The sequence below is a fragment of the Lepeophtheirus salmonis genome, chromosome 12, assembly GCF_016086655.4.
Source record: "Lepeophtheirus salmonis chromosome 12, UVic_Lsal_1.4, whole genome shotgun sequence".
Lineage (NCBI taxonomy): Eukaryota > Metazoa > Arthropoda > Copepoda > Siphonostomatoida > Caligidae > Lepeophtheirus > Lepeophtheirus salmonis.
The window spans coordinates 3402690-3422669 of NC_052142.2; the positions used below are offsets into that span (position 1 = coordinate 3402690).

General features: G+C 30.9%; 1 protein-coding gene and 1 long non-coding RNA gene across 16 annotated transcripts in view; one reads left to right on the forward strand and one right to left on the reverse strand.

Moving 5' to 3' along the window:
• The window catches only part of LOC121127041 (uncharacterized), an 88873-nt gene that overhangs the window by 29798 nt on the left and 39095 nt on the right, over positions 1-19980 (forward strand). For all 3 annotated transcript variants that reach the window (XR_005867458.2, XR_011782801.1, XR_011782802.1), the window contains exon 2: positions 17098-17296. This is a non-coding gene — a long non-coding RNA (uncharacterized lncRNA). The remainder of the gene's footprint in view (positions 1-17097; positions 17297-19980) is intronic.
• Positions 8903-19980, reverse strand: part of LOC121127038 (neprilysin-4) — a 61498-nt gene continuing 50420 nt past the window's right edge. For 9 of the 13 annotated variants that reach the window (XM_071892203.1, XM_040722401.2, XM_071892206.1 and 6 more), the window contains 3 exons: positions 16955-17271; positions 9145-9323; positions 8903-9091 (listed from right to left, as the gene is read on the reverse strand). In XM_071892203.1, the coding sequence (XP_071748304.1) occupies positions 8992-9091; positions 9145-9323; positions 16955-17271 (596 nt within the window). In that variant the 3' untranslated portion in view covers positions 8903-8991. Of the gene's footprint in view, positions 9092-9144; positions 9324-16446; positions 16890-16954; positions 17272-19980 lie in introns of those variants that run through there. The other 4 variants (XM_040722405.2, XM_071892204.1, XM_040722406.2 and 1 more) reach the window with 2 other exon arrangements.

A 19980-nucleotide genomic window follows, 5' to 3' on the forward strand; every position in this document is an offset into this window, starting at 1 on the left:
GAGAAGACATATCATACTTCATAATCATAAATCATATACAATGGGTTTGTCCTTATTGTAGTTTTTATGAATAAGAAAAATCCATAATATATGCAATCAGCGTAGTACTAAAACCCGTAAAAGAGGGGAAATTATTTTTCAAAGTCTACTTTTTACTCATTTTCCTTTGTCTTTTAGTATAGTAAGGACAATAAAAACATTTTTTTCATCAGAAATTATTTAAAATGATATATACTAGACAAGATACCTGTAAAATATAATCTTAATCGGGTATTTACTTGATTTTTAATCTGATAATTTCCATACTGTAAGGTTGAAATAATCGGAACTTAACCAATATTTATTCAACAACCTTTTTAATTGCAAGTAATAAGTAGTCACTATAAGTTTTAAGTGTAGCTGTCGAACCAATTACTTACAGGACACTCTCCAAAATTATACACTTATATTATATATATATGTATAGATATATATTTATATATATAGGCATAGTATGAATGAACTCATCAAGAACTAGAAAAATTCTTGTTTCACTCAATATATAGTTTTTATATTTTATTATCATAATATAAAAAAACCTGATATGAGGGTTCAGAAATATTCCAATCATCACGTTATGCAAAACCTCCTGTATAAATATGTAACATATAACAATGAACGACTTATTTTTTATTTATAACTTTTAGAAACGTATAAAGTTGTATCGTGATGAAGTTTGAGATAAAGTAATGACTATTAATATTAAATCCTGGATCGATGATAATGGTGGTAAAAATGTATAGAATTATAACGTTGCTTCGACGTTTTTATCATTTGTCAAAATTTTCAAATTAGAATATCGAAGTAAACAACAAATTCAAGAGAGGAACTTGGAACTCTATACAAGTAGCATAATTAATTCAAATTCTAATATTTTCAATTTTACTATTGATATGACCAAGATTCTTATTTCCTGTACTATTCCACTACATATCGTGAATCATCAAAAAAATTTTAAATTCATGGAAATTTCCACTGAAAAGTAATTCCTTCTCCGTTTTTCATCATCAAGCCAATAAAGTCTCGAAGTAAAGTAATTTTGAACAAGATAAGGAGAAAAATTTGATGACAATTATATATTTCTTGCATTGGACGAAATTACATACACTCAACAGTTATCCATCACTTTAAATACAAACCAGGCAAAATTTCATCCTCCTAGGGTTCAATGGTGTAGGAACGTATAAAGGACATCTCTACAAACACCACCCACTCTTTTATATATATGGGTCATTCCACATCAAATTGATCACTCGTCAGACAGCACCATCTCCGATTTTTTTTGATATTTTGCATATAGCTTTATATTGAAACTCAAAAATCAAAAATTTTAATTTTCTTTGATCACCATATCAGGAATTAAAGGCTCCTAAAGTTCAAGCCTCGAGGCCAGCACCCATATTTTTAAACAGCTATATTTCTTGTGCTTTGAATGATATCGATCTAATTTAAACGTGATTGGATGATATTTACACATTAATTATTCTATATTCCATACTTTTACCCAACAAAATGGCTCTTCGACCTTGAGGTCACGAGGTCAAATCTTTGACCCTAACAATTTCAAACAGTATACTTCATTTTTTTTCAATTTTTCATAAAATGGCCGTCAACATATATTAATTTACTTCAAAGAAGTTTTAGGGCTGTTTTTAAATTTGGGTCATATAAGCGAAATACTAAGAATGGGATGTGCAAAACTTGGGTACAATATTAGAAAAGATAATTAATTAAAATTGTTGCGAGACAAATTTATACTCATTTACATATTTTATTATATGGTATATATATTTAGTAAAATACAATGTCTTAATTGTATAAGTGATAAGTCTATCAAGCAGAAGTTAATATTTGGGCTGGATTAGATGGAACGACAATTCTACCAAATATTCAAATGGAATAACAATTATTAAATTGATAAAATTCCCCCCCCCCCAAAAAAAAAATTGCAAGTGTGTTTCCGCTCTTGCTTCTTATTCAAAACAATGAGCGCGCTCCCGCACTCTTTCAATAATTTAATTTTGAGCAGCGCTCGATTGAGCGCCACTCACTAATGTATTGGTTATATGTGTATAGGCTAACATTAGTTTTATTTTCATATATACTGTATGAGTTCAATACCAAAGGGGGGTAGCTGGTGGAGATGAATAAGTTAGGAAAATAAAATTGAGCAAGTACTTTATTGAAACTAAAGATTGGGAATACTTTAATTACGTACATTAGCAAACAACTGGAAAGTTACTTATTTAGTTTCAACATAACAAATCATTTTCAAAATGGAATATCAGTGTGGTAGCTATTTAAATGAATTAAAAAATTTTAGTGATCCATTTAATAAACATAAAAAAATATTCGATTAGTTTCCGAGGACCTTGTCAAAAAATGGTCGTTAACATCAAGAAATATATGCAGTCCATGCGAGGAGAAGCTAAAAAAACGAAAAACCTCCTCAAATAGATACTGCCATTGAAAACAACACAATGGTCTTAAATTCTTCAAACGAAAGTGATCCAGACGAACCTAGCAATCCCAAATTTGCAGTTTTGGACTTCAATAAATGTTTATCTGCATTAAGAGAAAGTCTTACAAAAAGGGTTAGTCATATGACTCCAAAATATGTCCAAGAAAAGGTACAAAACATTGGAAGCTATTCAAAACAAATTAATAAATAACTATGAAGGTTTGGATTTAGCTTCGAATATATATGTTGACGAAGAAACTACAAAGGCATTAAATGCTCAAGAGTTTGATCAACTCATCAAAGATTTACAGGATAAATTTAATAACTCAACAACAAAAAAAAAATCTTGACTATCTTTTTGCATATTTGCCCTTTTTGGAAAATCCAAATTACTTTCAAAACATTTTATCATTTTGCCAAGAAGTTCACCGTGAACAAGGAATTTTAGCGGATCCAAATCCAAGGAGGGGGCTCCAAAATTGATGAACATGTTGCTCAAGACGTGAACAACTTTTATAAATCCGATGTGAAGATGTGAACAGGATAATGGTAATACAAAAAAATTATTGTGAGTGTTTATAAGAATGGAGACATGATCAAAGAGCAAAAGTACCTCATATTATGTAACTTACGAGATAAATGGTAGTGATTTGTGACTTTACTGGGAATTTTTCTTTCGTTGTGCAGGACGAAGTACAAAATTTCATGGGAACAGTTATATAGTAACCCTTCACCCTTTCGTTGGATATTTCAAGCAAAACGCCCTCTTAAAACATGTAAATTTTGTAGTGATATCTGAGTGTAACCCGTACGGTACTGTGAGCGTCCATTTATACATCAAAAAATTAATCCAATGTGTTAAAGAAACACTGCCATACATTAAATACATAAAATACCTTTCGGACAGATGTGTAGGAAACTTTAAAAATTATATTAACTTCTTAAACCTTTGCTACCACAAAGAAGATTTTGGAATCTCAGAAGAAATGAACTTTTCTGGAACAAGTCATGGAAAAGGATCATGTGATGGTTTAAGCGGTACAATTAAACGCTTAGTGAGTAAAGCAAGTCTACAGAGTTGTTCAGAAGGAAAAAACTCGGAAACAATGTTAACTCCTATGGATTTTTATAAATTTTGTGAAGAAAATATTAAGAAAATAAATTTTGCATATTTCAAATGTAGTGAATATAATCGAGAATTGGCTTTCTTAAGCGATTGGCAAAAAAGGGCCACCACTATACCTGGAACTCAAAAGAATCACTCATTTACCCCTTTGATGAAATTTTCCTTACAGGTGAAACATTTTACTGGTTCTGAAGTATCGATAGTTAAAAGAGTTATCACTACACCAAAAAAAAGTGAAGTATTGATTTAGAAATTATATATAAAATACAGCAGCTGTAAAAAAAAAAAAAAAATTATTGTGTGCCATTATAAATTATTTGTGAATTCTTGATAACAGAAATAAAGTTAGAAATTTTATTCGGGATCTTTTCATTAGTCTGTATTTTATTGAAATTGTAAATTTGGTTGGGTAGATATGAGTTAATAAGTTTTATATTTGAAACCATTTAGTAAAATTTGTAGTAGTTTAGATTTATAATACCCTATATATTTACAAACACGTAAGGCCATTGTACATAGAATACTAAGTCTATATAACTTGGATTTAAAAGAATATATAAATGATTGTAAATTTGTCTCGCCACAATTCTAAATTAATTATTTTTGCTTATATTGTACCCAAGTTTTGTACATGCCATTCATGAAAATTTGATAAAAATTGAAGTATACCATGATTGAAAATTTTAAGGTGAAAGATTTGACTTCGTGACCTCAAGGTCAAAGAAACATTTTAGTGGGTAAAAGTATAACACATAGAATAATCAATGTGTAAATATCTATCCAACCACGTTTAAAAACACAAGAGATATAGCTGTTTAAACACATGGGTGGTGGCCTCGAGGCTGGAACTTTAGAGCTTCTAACTCCAGATATGGAGGTCAATGAAAACTAAAATTTTAGATTTTTGAGTTTCTAGCCAATATTAAGCTATATGCAAAATTTCAAAAAAAATTGGTGATGGGGCCGTAAAAATGTCTCTTTCTTGATCGATTTGGCATGGAATGGCTGTATACAGATAACATATAGTCAATTTCCCGCTCCATTGTATTAGAGAGAATCCAAGAGAACTAGAATTATTTCGACAACAACGAACATTCATATTATAGTTATTAGTATATTTACATATAGAAGTATGCTCTGAATATTTTTTTTATTTTTACAATTAAATGATTCATTTTCAATGTGATCTCCCTCTTCCTCCTTGGAAGCAATGTCAAGTTCCCAAAGTATGGTTTATGATGATCACTATACGCTTCAAATACCATACTGCAACCCCTACTTCTAATATACTCAAAGAAGTCTGACTGAATCTACGTGGCGTTACAATTAGTATTTTACACTTCAAAGCCCACGTGCATGGTTTTACTATGATACCTTTAAGTATCAAATAATATACTACAGTCCTTTCTTCTAATAAACTATAAGAAGTCTGAGCAATTGGGTGAGTTGTTACAATGAGCCCCTTGCATTGGTTTATTCTTCCAATATACTCAAGGAAGCCCGATTGAATATGCGTAGTGCCTGAATAAGTCATTCAAGTTTCAAACATCACCCCGTTTGGTTTTATAATGAGGCTTTTAAGCTACAAATACCACCGGTATGGTTTAATAATGATCCTTTTAAGCCTCAAGGTACAAGTCCTTCAATCAATTTTCCAAAAATATCTCGAAATCGTATGATATCAAATTAATCCACTCAATACACTTAAAGAAGCCCGATTGAATGTGTGTGGTGTTACTATGAGTCCTTTAAGTTTCAAATACTACCAGTATGGTTTTTATAATGATCTTTTCAACCCTCAAGGTCCATGCCCTTCATTCAATCTTCCAAAAATATATCACAATTGTATAATATCAAATGAATCCCCTCAATACACTCAAGAAAGCCCGATTGAATGTGTGTGGTGTTACTATGAGTCCTTCAAGTTTCAAATACTATGGTATAGTTTTATATTGGTCCTTTCAAGCCTCAAGATTAACCCCACACATATGTTTGCACATTTTTGAACCTATTTGAACCCCTCAAATCTGTCATGGTCAGCCAAGGACAGAATTCCCGATTTTCCTTTTTGGATGATAAAAAGTAGATGTTGTTTGTTTGATTTCTTTGTGTCATTACCCAGTACTTGAACGAACTTAATCTCAAGATACAGGGAGGGGTGGGGGAGACCAAGCATGAGTTCTGTACGAGTGCTAGTACTGACAAACTAGATGTGGTCGAACAAAGCCTCTGGGGATTACCGTTTATTCTTCACCGTGCAAAAGTTTATGGCGATGTATGTAGACGCTCTCCTTCCCTGTCAATCACGATTATGCGACGTGATAACTTGTATTAAGCAAAGATTCATATCAAGATTCCATGACTTCAAGCACCATAGCAATATTTTCTATTGTAAAAATTCCATTATTGATTGAAGTTAATGAAATGAAGTGGACGGATTCAGCTTGTGTAGCTTCAAATGGTGTTCATAGAGTTAAATAACCCATATGAAATTCAGTGTCAGGTACAGATGTCGTGGACTTTTGAAACTTGGTGGGATATCTATCAAATATCTCCATACTGACAAATGCATCAACTTGTATCACTAATTTATACGGATATGATTAATTGTAAACTTAGTTATTGCTTTTGCTTAATATGATTACTTATATTATTAATCAGCTCCAACTTAGCAACTCAGTCTTATTATGCAAGGTGCGGGAACAGAACTTTTTATATTTACTTAATTTACAAAATATCTTATGTTATAGCTGTGGACGATTCGTTTATTAGTTCGTGGCGAGTTTACAAAGGTCTTATAAATGTTAGCTTTACCAAAATTGATTCGGTTCCAAATACAATCTGCACCAATATTGAATCCTTGCATAACATAGATTTCAAAGAATTTTACAAATTTAAAATCATGAAAATGAACTTAAAAAAATTGTTTTTCATGTAATAGAAATAGAAGCAATTAACTGATTTTTATAGATCCCACAAAGAAAACTCAAGAGCTAAATTCTAATGAGTTTATTTTTAGAAAATATTAAATCAAATTATTTTTTAGCAATATTTATTTTCGAAGGCAATAGCACGTTCCTCACTACTTTAATACATGATAGCAACTGACTGTATTTTCAAGAAAACTTTAGAATATTGCTTCTAGAATGAAATCAACACCACTTTGCTACAATTTCTATAGTCTGATTGCCATGCATGATAAAAAAAGGAAGTTTTGTTGCTAGACCCTATAGTACCAGTAAATCTATATAATCTAGTCGAGAAACCGGAATACATTGATTGTCGGTCATATTGAAACTTTTTTCCGATCTTGATATTATTATGAATAAATTATTTAATGAGGGGCAAGACAAATAATGTTACTTCCTAAATCATAGGAGACTAAAAACTGATATCTTATTTTGCAGATAGTTTAACAGAAAATGACTGAAATGAATAGAAAAAGAACACTTTTAAGATTAAATTTGTAATATACCCAAATGAGCAAGAGCAGGAGCGTCCTCACAAAATTGGGGCAGTGAGCGGGAATGTACGTAATTTTTTGAGTGGTACCAATGCTGCAGGTATAAGATAAGAAGATTTTGAGGCAAACTTTGGAAAACCTACTCGCTACACAACACTAAACTGTATTATATTTATTCAAAACAAGATGACAATACAAATTCCCAGAACTAAACCCTGATTTGGAAATTTGAGAGAATTCGAGGTTAAAAGTTTCAACAATTACAATCACATTCAACTCAGATTTAATTATGACCCTTGTTATTAGTCCTCGTCTTTAAAGCTGAGGCACCATCCATTACATTAAGCAATACCAATTACTAAAGCTTTATTATTATTTGGCAGGATATTTTCATATTTATTAACCTTAATTTTTGCACTCTACATAGGGTTAATTGAAATATTTTTTAAATAAAAATTATAGAAAAATAAGCAAATAATAATAAATTAAGGTTATCTCATTTTTAGGTAAAACAATCTTCAGTTCATTTATACTGTTCATTTCACAAATGTGTTTCATTATAAAAGTAGTTTAAATTAAAAATTTTGTTGTGAAATCGATCGGGTTCAAGATCAAAATAACATCATCAATTTTTTTTCGATTTTTTATTTGGTTGTGTATTAAACAAAAAACCAATGTTATTAGTGTTTCAGTCTTTTTATCAGTCCGATTTTTTTTACCATTCAACGGTCGTTAAGACTGATACATTGGTCCTTCAGTCTTACAGTCCTAGATATCTGTTTATTTTCTTCACTCATAGCAAGGATTGAAGAATATAAGAACTAAGAAAATAATAAATTATAGGTAGAACGTGCAATAAAAATGCTCTAGTAACACATCTTTTACAGGTATTTTGTCTCTTTGAAAGAGGTTATGAATTAAGATGTAACTTCAGCGACCCAAATAAAGTAGTTAGACTAACAACGTCATTTGTATTAGGACCGGACTGATAGGACTGCAGTCATTTTATTTTTTTAGACTAATCCAAAAATAATTGTTACCCATTAACATATTGACAACGACAGACAGGAATATAATGAAATTGCGTATATATTGAAGATTGGCACTACTGAAAAACAAAGCGACATGCTATTATTAGTGTCATCGGTTCTAATATTCTTGGACTTTTTTAATCTTCAAAATCAATATATCTTTAATTATACAAATTTTCTAAAGGAATTAAATTTTTTAAATTGAATATGACCAATATTAGGAACAATCTACGGATGACAAAATCAGTATTGCTATACGGAAACGTTTTCTAAGAAAAACGCAAAATATTTATACTTTTTGATTTACACCCACACGAAACTTTTTGAATCCGAATAAAAGAAATAAAGTTTCGTTTTGAACGATACTGTATTTAAACGATTGAATATTTGAACTGTTTTTGAACGATACTGTATATGACACACTTTATATAAAATTTATTTTTAAACTGACGAAGATTGAATATAGTTTTCATTCATTAGATAAGAATATTGACATCAATTACAATTAACAATAATAGCTAACTTAAACAACTTAGTCAAACATTATGTAAAATGTTGAATATATACTTTTATCACTAATTTTACGAAACATATTTCTTTTATAAATGATACTACATTGAATTATGTTTATTATTTCTTCTAAATAGAGAAACAGCCTTAAATTTTTCAAGTATTTGTTAATTTTTTGGTGATATTTTAACATATATAAAATTTTTAAGATCAACGTATAAACCAATATACATTATAATTGATTTTTACAAGCACAAAATTATAAATTTTGGTTATTACTGATTTAAGATATTTATTTATAAGTTTCAAAATTAATATTATATCAATAAGTAAAACATATTGAAAAGAAATAAAAGATTATTCACCAAACCGAACACTTCGACTCAGGATTCATTTCACTATTTTTGGGGCACTGAAATGCTATTGCAAACTCTTTTGAATTGGCTAGTGTACCTTTAACTCTGAAAATTTTTATACAGACTTGATGTTTTCATAAATATGAGATAATAAATACCTATAGTTGCCAGGGGCATGGACGGCTGATCTTAACTTGTTTCTTAAGGACTCCAACCTGGCCGTTCCACACCATACTTGAGCAAAGTTCAAAAAGAATAGCTGATCATGGCTAAAATTTTCGAATCCTGGAAGTTGAACTTTTTCAATGTTTTCAGTTTTTTGGCGATTCTTAAAAGCCTGTATTATAAAAAAATTAATCATAACTAATTTTATATCGTAATTGATGATTTAACAAACAATCCCTCCCCAACACTCCTTTCTCTCCCACAGATGTGCTTTAATCAAAAAGAATATTTTGAAAAGTAATAATTTGTTCTCTATGTAACACATAGCAATTTTCATTGCATTTTTCATACTTAGTTTATTACGTTATTCAAGCCTACTGCAGGATTATAATATGGTTTGTAGTAGGGTTGTTATCACTGCTCAATAAAATATCATTTCAAATCAATAGTTGGACTCATTTCCCCCTACTTCTATATTCCTCTTACATTGTTATTAGGACATTTGTTTTAGGATCCCAGTTAATGAAGTTTTCAACTATAAACAAATCATAAAATATGTTGCCATTACACAAATTAAAATAATTTGAGCGTACACATATTGATATAGTTACTGATTTATATTAGTTTCATTTATTTTTTATTAATATTATCATTTGTAATAGACCAATAATTGACAAATATACTTTAATAATTATGCACAAATTTATATTGTTTGGAAAAATATATAACAGTAACCATCTACATCTAAAATAAAGGCATATAACATCAAGTTCAAATCGTAATTTATAAATCCAGCCCTACCTCTTCTTAATATTTACAGGTAGGAAATAAAACTATAGAACTGTTTTTTTAAAAGAAATCTTCACGTCTACTATTTAAAATATTATTGTTTGTTCTGATAGAGTTTTTTATATTTACTTAATAAAAAATGATTTATGTAAATTTTTTTCTGAAAAACCTTTTGAATAATGCTATGGATTTATTTATTTCAGGTACAAAAGTAGTATTTGACCTTAATTACTTTTTACCTTAAATTCATAAAAGTACTTAGTAAAATTTATTTTCTATTTTTCGGCCATATTTAAATAGCCAAACAAAATAGTTGTATCTAATTTTAGATTGTACTTAAATTCTGATATAATTGTGCTATCAGGCTCTTTGTATTATGTTAAGTTATTTACATACCCTCGATCAAAAAATGTTAAGGAATGGGATTTATTGGAGCACGATGACAATAAATCTGATATTTTTTTTTACAAAAATCCTATCCCTAACATTGATGCTAGTTAAAAAATGAACACCGCTAAGTATTCAATTTCAGATATATCAGAACTCAAAGTGGTACTTTCTTTTCTCCTTATGTTTGTTGCCTTTTTCCTTACAGTCTCTTTAAGTTCAACAGTAAGCCTTATGGAGAAATTAATTATAATTTTTGTTTTCCTTGGAGTTTTATAATATCTCCTGGGAGATATTCAGTTTCTTTTTTTCTTTTCTTTTTTTTAAGATCCTCTTCGTTGGAATTAATTTATGAATCACTATTTTAGATCATAAACGGATTGAGTATCACAATTTTAATTCTGAATGTTTAACTCGCCAGACTTGGAAGGTGTGTTAACTTCAAGATTGGTTTCTGAATATTATTTTTCCCGTTACGATATCACATTTTGTTGACTTGTTTGTCCAATATTTTCTAAGGATTCCTTTTTGTGATATTTTTTGATCTTCCGATATTATTACATTGCTACTCCACTAAGCTGAACCCTCTTTTTCTAGCTCAATTATTGGATCTTACTCGTAATTAAATCATATTTATAAACAATTACCACTGTTATCCTTTTCAATGACCCTCTTGAATAGCGACCTTCTATACTCAGACAGTGATATACCTCCAAAAATGCATGCCTTCAAGATATGTCCAAAAAGTAAGTGTTTAGAAAATTGTTTTATTCTCCTGCTGAAGTGGATCTATGAAAGTTCGCCGTCGGTAGATTTGACGTTGGATGCCTAGCCGTGAGGATAACTTGCATTGAAAAAATTCATCGTATAGAAAGTTTGCCGTGCTGAAATTTTTTCTAATTAATATATTATAAATAATAAGTTAGAAAAACAACTAATATTGATCCTTTGTAGATTATTTTACTATAATTTGATTTGAATATCTATATCCTGAAAATATTATTTATTCGAAGGCTTTAACATACACCAATAAGAAAGGTTGTGTTTAAAAAATATTGATTTATTAAATATACAGGACTCGAAGACAAAATCTGGATCCTCTTTGTGTTGCTCTAGAACCAATGTCGTCTTTATATATATATTTTTTTAACCTAGCGTAATGTACAAAGAAAACATATTCATTCAGTTCTTTTTTATACAAGCTCAGTTGGTAACAGGCATTTAAAACAAGGGACGTTGCTAGAAAATTCGGGCCCATATACAAACAGGGTGGCAGTTACCTCATAAGTAGTACCCCAAGTTCCAGAAGGAGCCCCGAAAAATTATGTTGTTTGAGCAACATTTTCAAAGTGGGGTCGTGAAGGGAAGCTCGGGGGGTGCTGTATCATGGAGAATTGACGACTGCTTTCAGTCCACACATACACAGAACACTTGTTTCGTATAAAAGGGGCCTCAGTAAAAAATGTATTAGTGTAGTGTAGAACACTGCAATTGTACGGGGAAAAAAACTGAGAAAACTGACTAATTTAAAGCTAATTTATTTTTAAAATACATATTATATTTTCTTTATATATTCTAAATAGGAACAAAAGCTAGAACTGCTAGACCGATTAGGGCACAACCTTGTAAATAAGCGAGAACTTTGTCTTGATGTTAAGCCTACGATACTTTTAAGAAATAATTCCCACAAATCCCTATGGTATTCAAAAAAAATCCAAATAAATAGAAAAAAGAAGAGAATGTTTGTGGTAACAGGCGCCTTTCTATAGGCTTGGATAGTTTATTTCTATTATGGCAATTGTACTTGTGATTTTTGCTATTTTTTTTGTCCATTTTTGAAATTTTTTGTAATGAGGATTTAATATAATATAATGTCGTAAATATAATATCAAACTCAGTGAACAAGTTTAATCACACCTTCATAAACCCATTGCAAATTATAAAAGTTTGGAACAAAATAATGATATTCAGGGTAACACACGTGCTCAAATTTGTTTTTACTCTGAAAAATTCAAAAATAAGTTATAATAAATTCCACACAAGTACATTTGAAGCTCCAAATATCTTTGATGTGTGTTCATGCTTTATACTGTAAGGTCTCGGTTTGAAGTGTATAGAATCAACATGGAAGGCCTTGAGAATTAACAGATTGGTGATTTTAGAAGATTATATAGACTTGTACATGTTACGCCAAAGAAAATTCTACCAATTTCAACTATTTTTTGTTCAAAGAAACAAAGGACATGGAAAGTTCTTTGTAACGTCGAAAAGGAGAGTAGATTATTCAGGAAAATGACTACCTCTAGGGAGTTCATATTTATGTTTGTGCTTTCACTTCTGGTTTCAAATGAACTGATAAACTTCAATCCAAGATCTTACACGTGGGATAATATATAACCAGGTATCGTTTATAAAACTGTAAAAAGCTTAGTGACTGCTCAATTTTGAGCTCCCCTTATACCCCCTAACATACATCCAGCAAAATACAAAAAGTGTTCAATAGTCATCTCAGACGGGAGTCTCCAATTAGAATAGTCAATAATTGTTTCCTTCCTCTATTATGTCTGCCAATGAACCATATTTTGAGGTGCTCAGTGGATAATATTTTGTAACCCTCTCATTAGTTTAAAAGAAAAGTAGTTTTGATACAGGTTGGCTGCATCTTCAATATTTGTCAATAACTTTAAGGATTATGAAAAATAGTGTTCTTTTTATAAATAGAAGTGGACACTTCTATTCTTCGAATGTACAAGATTAGAACATCTCGTGAGGTTAAAATTAACCTCCATTTGAGAGGCCTAGAGGATATCACGGTCCAACGATAACTGGCTGATTGTGACGTTATAATTTCATAAAGGACATTATGAAATAAAAAAGATTTTATTCGAATGGAGACCGACAGGGTTATTTTCAGGCTCTGGAGCTCTGAGGAAAAAATTGGCGAATAGAGCAAGCAACTATTTTATCAATATTACATTTGATTAAAATCTTCAATAAAATTAGTAAAATGATCAGGTAAAAAACAAATGAATAAAAATTATCAAACTCATACTACTAAAAAAAAAAACATAAGGTCGAAAGACAAAATAGTAGCTCGCTACTATTTCTCTGGATATCTTGAAAGGTCTATTAGAACTTTTTGATAGACTTTAGGTAGTATTCTTGGGAGCAGAGATAATCCTCCACCCATAAGAGATCTAGGTCATTTGATTGAGGGTAGATAGATCCTATGAAAAAACATATTAAGCCAGGAGTCTTCTTCTTCAATTCCTCTCTCAGTGAGCCAGGGAATAGCTGTTGCCATATATAGGATATTAAGAATAATTAAGAAATTATATAGGTCAATCCTCTTTTGAAGATTGAAACTTCTCCATTGGTAAATGGAAGAACACACATACTTTTTTAGGAATATCCAGTTTGAATAAGAGGCACCTTTTGAATCCCATACAATTCCCAATCTCTCCACTGTGTCCTCAATTTAACAGTTGGCAAGTTGAATAGCCTTACTTGGACTCCATTTACCAATAGGAAGAACACCTGTCTTTTTATAGTTGATTTTCAAACTGGACCTCATTTCATACTTCTTGAAATAGTTCAGAACTACTTTAATTCGTCTAGTTAATTGAGCCTCAGAGTTAGCTTCTAACATCAATGTGAGGTCATCGGCATACATATCAATTATATGTCTCCAGGTCCCAAAATCCACCCCAAACCCCTTGAATTTCTCTATAATGGAATCTCCAAGATCTTTTAGTGCAGCAACACATAATAGGGGGGCTGAAGGACAACCTTGACGACAGCTCTTTCTTAAGGTAATTGGGTCGGTTTCTCCCTCGAAATAGTTGATGTTCCATTGAATAGAAGCGCTCTAATAGGATTAAAGTATCATTTTGGACAAAGTCTTTTAGCTGCTTTCAAAATATGACTGTGTTGGACAGAATAAAATGGTTTGCTAAAGACTACAGCTATAATTGCACCAAAAGTTCCTTTTTTACGTATAATTTCCACAGCAGACTGTATATTTAGGAAGCCTTTTTGTTCTTTGCCAAGTTTGGAGTTCAAAATGGGTTCTATTCTACACATTGTATAAAAATCTTCCCACCGATGCCATCTGGACCAGAAGCTTTTCCATTCTTAAAATGATTTGTTATGTAATTTGATATAACATTTTTTGTGAAGATTGAACGTTTTCCTAACTTAGAACGAGGAAACCTCTTCCCTCCCCCCCCCAACAAGCTTTTGGAAGAGCCTATGAAAGAGCTTCAAAATTCTCTGTGGGTCATTGATAGTTTGGCCTACGTCGTTGTTTCCGAGACAATTTTTTCATTAAACTCCCTCTCAGCAATCTCCGAAGTACGATATAAATTGGCAGTTTCTGATGCAATTGAGCGTCGAATGAGAGATGTTATTCAAAACATCTTCAAGATCCTTTTCAATCTTTTCCTTTAAATCTTTTCCTTCTAATAAATTGTATTGTTCTGAATTTAACAGTACAGGCCAACACATTAGCTATTTTTGCTGGATTAAAAGTAGTCTTAGAACGATGAGTCAAATTTGACTTTAGTTCTTTGATAAAAATATTATCTATCACTACCCACATTGGGGCCTTAAAACGTTTCTTTGAATGATATTGTTGAATATCTATTTCAATCATTGTATGATCAGATCCAGGATGAGGGCGATAGAGTGCATTAGTTGTTTCTGACCGTATAGAAGAAGATGCAAGAGCTAAATCGATCTGTGAGGACTTCTTCCCATTTCTCGAAGATACACTATCCTTTGCGTTAAAAAATCTAATAATATCACATAAGTCAAGTTCCATGATAAGTTTGTTTAATATTTGAACATTAGGGTACCGAAAATTTGGATTTATATAGATCTACATTAAGATCACAAATTAACAGGAGAGGATAAAAGTCATTCTTGCAGACGTTAATGATTGCTTGAAAGAAGGCAAAGCATTTGATATTCGGTCCATATGCGTTGACTAAATAGAAAACACCACTTACTGTTGAAATAAATATTTTATGCCATCCCCCCACTAGAGAATTAATTTACACACTAGTGATTATTGATGGTCTCTGAGACCAAAGAAAGTATTCCCCGATGTGTCCCATCTCCTGTGAAAAAGTGATGATAGTTTTTAGGAATACAAAACTGGCAAATTCGATCTCTTCCCCCCTCCCTCGTATTCAGTGACAGTATTTTACCGATTCCCATAATAATATTTTGATCCCTAGAAATATGGAGCTTGAAGAAATCATCGATTTTGGTTTGCTTTTTAAAATACGTTATTATATTTTATGAAAATAAGGAAAAATTATTTTTTTAGAAACTTAATAGGAGTTTGTTCTTTCTATGGGAAGACCGGAAGTTGAAAAAGATCTTTTTGAAACCGAACCAGACCTTGTCCTAGATGGCAAAATGAGGTCAGGATTTAGTTGTGTTTTTTTAAGGCTTGCATGCAATTGTTGTTGAGTGCATATTTTTTTCCTTTGAATTTTTTCTTCTATCTTCCTTTTGAATACCCGAAGGTGCAATAATTTCTTCAATAGTATTCGCCGAGGAGGAGTGAATTGAAGCAATATTCTCTACCATTACCTCAGAAGGAACAATGTTATTTTCATTAAGTAAAAGACGCTTTTCTTCATAAGTTGATCCTTTGTTATGGTCCTCCTTGGTTTCTCCACTATTATCCTCCTCCCATATTATTTTTGATACCTCAGAGGGAACCATTTTATTTTCCTCAATTAAAGGACGTGTTTCTACACAAGTTGATCCTTTTTCAGGGCCTTCCTCGGTTTCTCCATTTGTATCTTCCTCGCATGCCATTTCTGGGACCTTATCAGAGATTTCAAAATACGTTTGTACTACTTTTTCGAGACATGATGAGTCTTTTCTTGATTATAGTACAAATGTTGCCTCAGAAATAATCTTCTCTTGAGGAATTTCTTTATCTGGAATACTAAACAGGGAGTCATTTGCCTTGCTTCTTGCAATAGCTTGTTTTAGCACATAAGCATACTCTTGAACATTTAACCTGGCGTACTTTTTATAGCTTTTGCAATATACACTTTTTAATTGAGAACGGTGTACTGAATTGCCCTTATTTCAGAATACTTTTTTTTTAAATATTCTTTTATTGACTTGTATTTTGTCCACAGTCAAATTACCATCAGAAATAGCACTTTTCTAGAACTATCGGCTATAAAATATTTTTTGAAGCATTACTTCTAATGTTCAAATACAAAATATCTCAATTTAATACCAAACATTCTACATACACTTAAACAATTGTAAAAAGAATAAAAGTTATTAAACGCGTTTAATCATATTTGATCCAATTTATATTTTGCAACTTTGCAGTGTTAGAATTTATAATATGAAATAATTGGTTATGATTATACTAAATCCCGATATAATGTTATTTTGTTTGTTTACAAACTTCATACAAATTTCAATAAAAAAGACATGTTAGATTTTAGTTCTAACAATTAATTTTTCTTTAATCTTAAAATCTTTCAAAAACTTATTTCATACTTGTACCCACGAATTATCTAAACTTAAACGTATGAATTAATTGCGTTATTTGGTATTGATAAACAGTTACACTAAATATATTCTCACCATATACGATTCCTTAAGACCCCCGTTATCAGCAATATTTTCTCCTTGAGTGTTCCAACCATTTAAGTATGTTCCAACTTCTTTTACTAAATAATTACTATACTGATCCACGAAACATTTAGCTTTGCTTTCAAATTTTTCAGATGAAGAATGGTCCCACCAACGTCGAATATTTCCAAATTGATCAAACTGTCTCCCTTTATCATCAAAACCATGAGTTATTTCGTGTCCTATAACAACACCTATACCCCCAAAATTAATCGATTTTGGAAAATACTTGTGATAGAATGGTGGTTGCAAGATTCCAGCGGGAAACACTAAAAATATTATAAAAATAAAAATGTATAACTTAAATGGTATTCTTAAAAGTTGATAAAATTGATTTAAAGATGTAAAATATATTTTGAACTTAATGAAGAACTATTAAATAAAAAAATACGATTGTATAGAAATAATAAGGAGTTACATCTAAAATTTAACGTACACGTAGTTATACATAAGAAAATAAATGTATACAAGATAGGTATACTAATATTACACAATTTTTCAAGCATTGTATTTAAGCCCAGAAAGTAATGAATCTTAGAGCACAAAATCCAAAACTAATTCTAAAATTGTTCAAAATTATTTTTCACCTCCAAGACAATCACCAAATGCAAAAAAAGATCAATATAACTTAAGTAAATGTTTTTTTACGATTACTTTAGACATTATAAGTAATAACTGATTCATAGTAATAAGAAATATCATATTTTATATGAATCAAAAATAAGCCATATCTTTTTTTTATATAAATACCTTTTAAACGTATGTGCACCTCCAATCATTTTTGTCAGATGGGATATTTTTTGGGGGATTCTATATTTAGAGGGCGTATTAACAATTAAACAACATTATAACATTTTTACGGATACGGAATTTCGAATTCGAACATATATGAATGACGTAGGATAGTAGGCCTTAGCCATTTGAAAATCAAAAGTACATCAAAATTGAAAACAATTATTTGTTATACTTACTAAATGATTTTAATGTATTGTTTTTTAAATAGTTAGAACTTTACATTGTAGTATAACCTAATTAACCTATCTGTATTTTATATTTCACATTCAGACCCTATTATATGAATCTGAAAGTGAAAGAACCCTTCATAATTAATAGTTTCAACCCTTAAATGGGTTCATTGTTATTTTTAGATATATAAATCTCCATGAAAGAAGGATTCGACTCTTATTTCTTATTAGACTTCGCTTGTTTTTTTTGTCTAACTTGGATAAAGTTTCATCTTTTTGTCGTCCCTGTAGATATGGAATTCAAGCATTACTTTTAAAGAATCAAGTATCTGTAACTGCCCTTTTCTTTCTTTATCCGAATATATGGCAAAAATGAAACTCTTTCCCGTCTTAAATAATGAAAATCAATCCAAGCAAATGAAAGTACATAAAAATTCGAAATTTAGATTCAATGCACGTTAATTAGGTAATATTAATATTACATTGATCATGTTCTTACTTTACCAAACAGACAATGGGAACAGGTAATTACATCATTATTTAAGACAAATGTTAAGAAAATTAACTTAGATTCAGCTTTTTTTCAAAAACTTAAAAGTCCCCTTCCTAAGTAAAGAAGTAAAAGTAATAGTGACACTAAGCCCAACTTCAAATAAGTCCGCTGTTACATTTATTACTGAAAGTAGTTTCCCATAAACACATATAAAAATATTGCCTAGAAGCATTTATCCCAGGTAGGATGATCAGTGATAAAAATCTGGTGTATTTTTGCTGGCCCTTTTTTTCACCAAATTTATGTTTAACCCTGAGGATTTGTTAAGGAGTAATAATTTGGTATCGACATTTGAGTAATTCTAGCAAATGTCATTGTTTATATCCCTTTCTCCTTCCTCTCTTGTCACATCTGATTTTAGCAGATCTAATGAAACGTAATAGGATTATTCTTTTTCTCCTCAAAAACATTCTTGAAACTGTCAGAATTACCATGTTTATTTTCAGTTTTCTGTTTTTAACATGCCCATTCTACACCCATATCATTAGTGAGGATAACCCTCTGTGAGGTTTTGATACACCAATTATGATATCAAAAGTTCAGACTTTATAACACTGTATTATCTCTTGTGACATGCTTTTCAAGAAGGGGGAACAAGTTCCAAAGACCTGTTGTCCAGGCTAATCGAGAGTATTGTCTTGCTGTAATAAATTGTGGAAGAAAAAATAATGGCACATTTCTGGTTAATGTCATAGTTGACGGTGGATAGGGTATTCTAAAGATCTGAGTTATTATTGACTGAGAACTATGTTCCAGATATAGATGAGTACCAGCAAAGTAAAAAGTTAATTAATATTACCACTAGAAAGTACAAAATTAATATAACTCATTTTCTTAAATGATCGTTCAATTTTGATAATTTATTCAAGCTTGTGGGCAAACTTGGGATAGTCAGACTCTTATGGACCTTCCTAATGATGGACAAGGTCTGGAGAAGACTCAATCTTTCCTTGAGCTGGGTGACGCTCTCCTTTAGAAATTTGAAGTTTGACTTTATTTTGGCAAGGTCTTGGGCAAGAAAGGCATCCTCAAAGAGCTCCTTGGAATTATCGATGGCCCTACTCTCGTCGTCAGGCATTTGCTGAATAAACTCCTTAACAGTGAAAAAGTTTTTGTAGTAGTAGTAGGGTGCCTCAAGCCATGTTCCCTACCTTATAAGAGGCGGCACTGACGTTTAGGGAAAATTAAAAGAGGCAACAAACTCGCATTGGGGCAATATAGCTCCTTAATGACGACAGAGGGCTCCACAATTCTTGGCACAGTCGAATACTACGTACTGTAATACCTAATATTTAATAAACACAGCATTAAATGTAAGTATTTTCTAGTATAGTTATATATTACACTGGCCAACACAATTTTTCTTGCATGGGGCTTTACGGTGAATCTATCTACCTATTGGCAGTTGATTCCAAATCTGTCATTAGTTTTTGCATATCATATCAAGTTTTTGAATAACG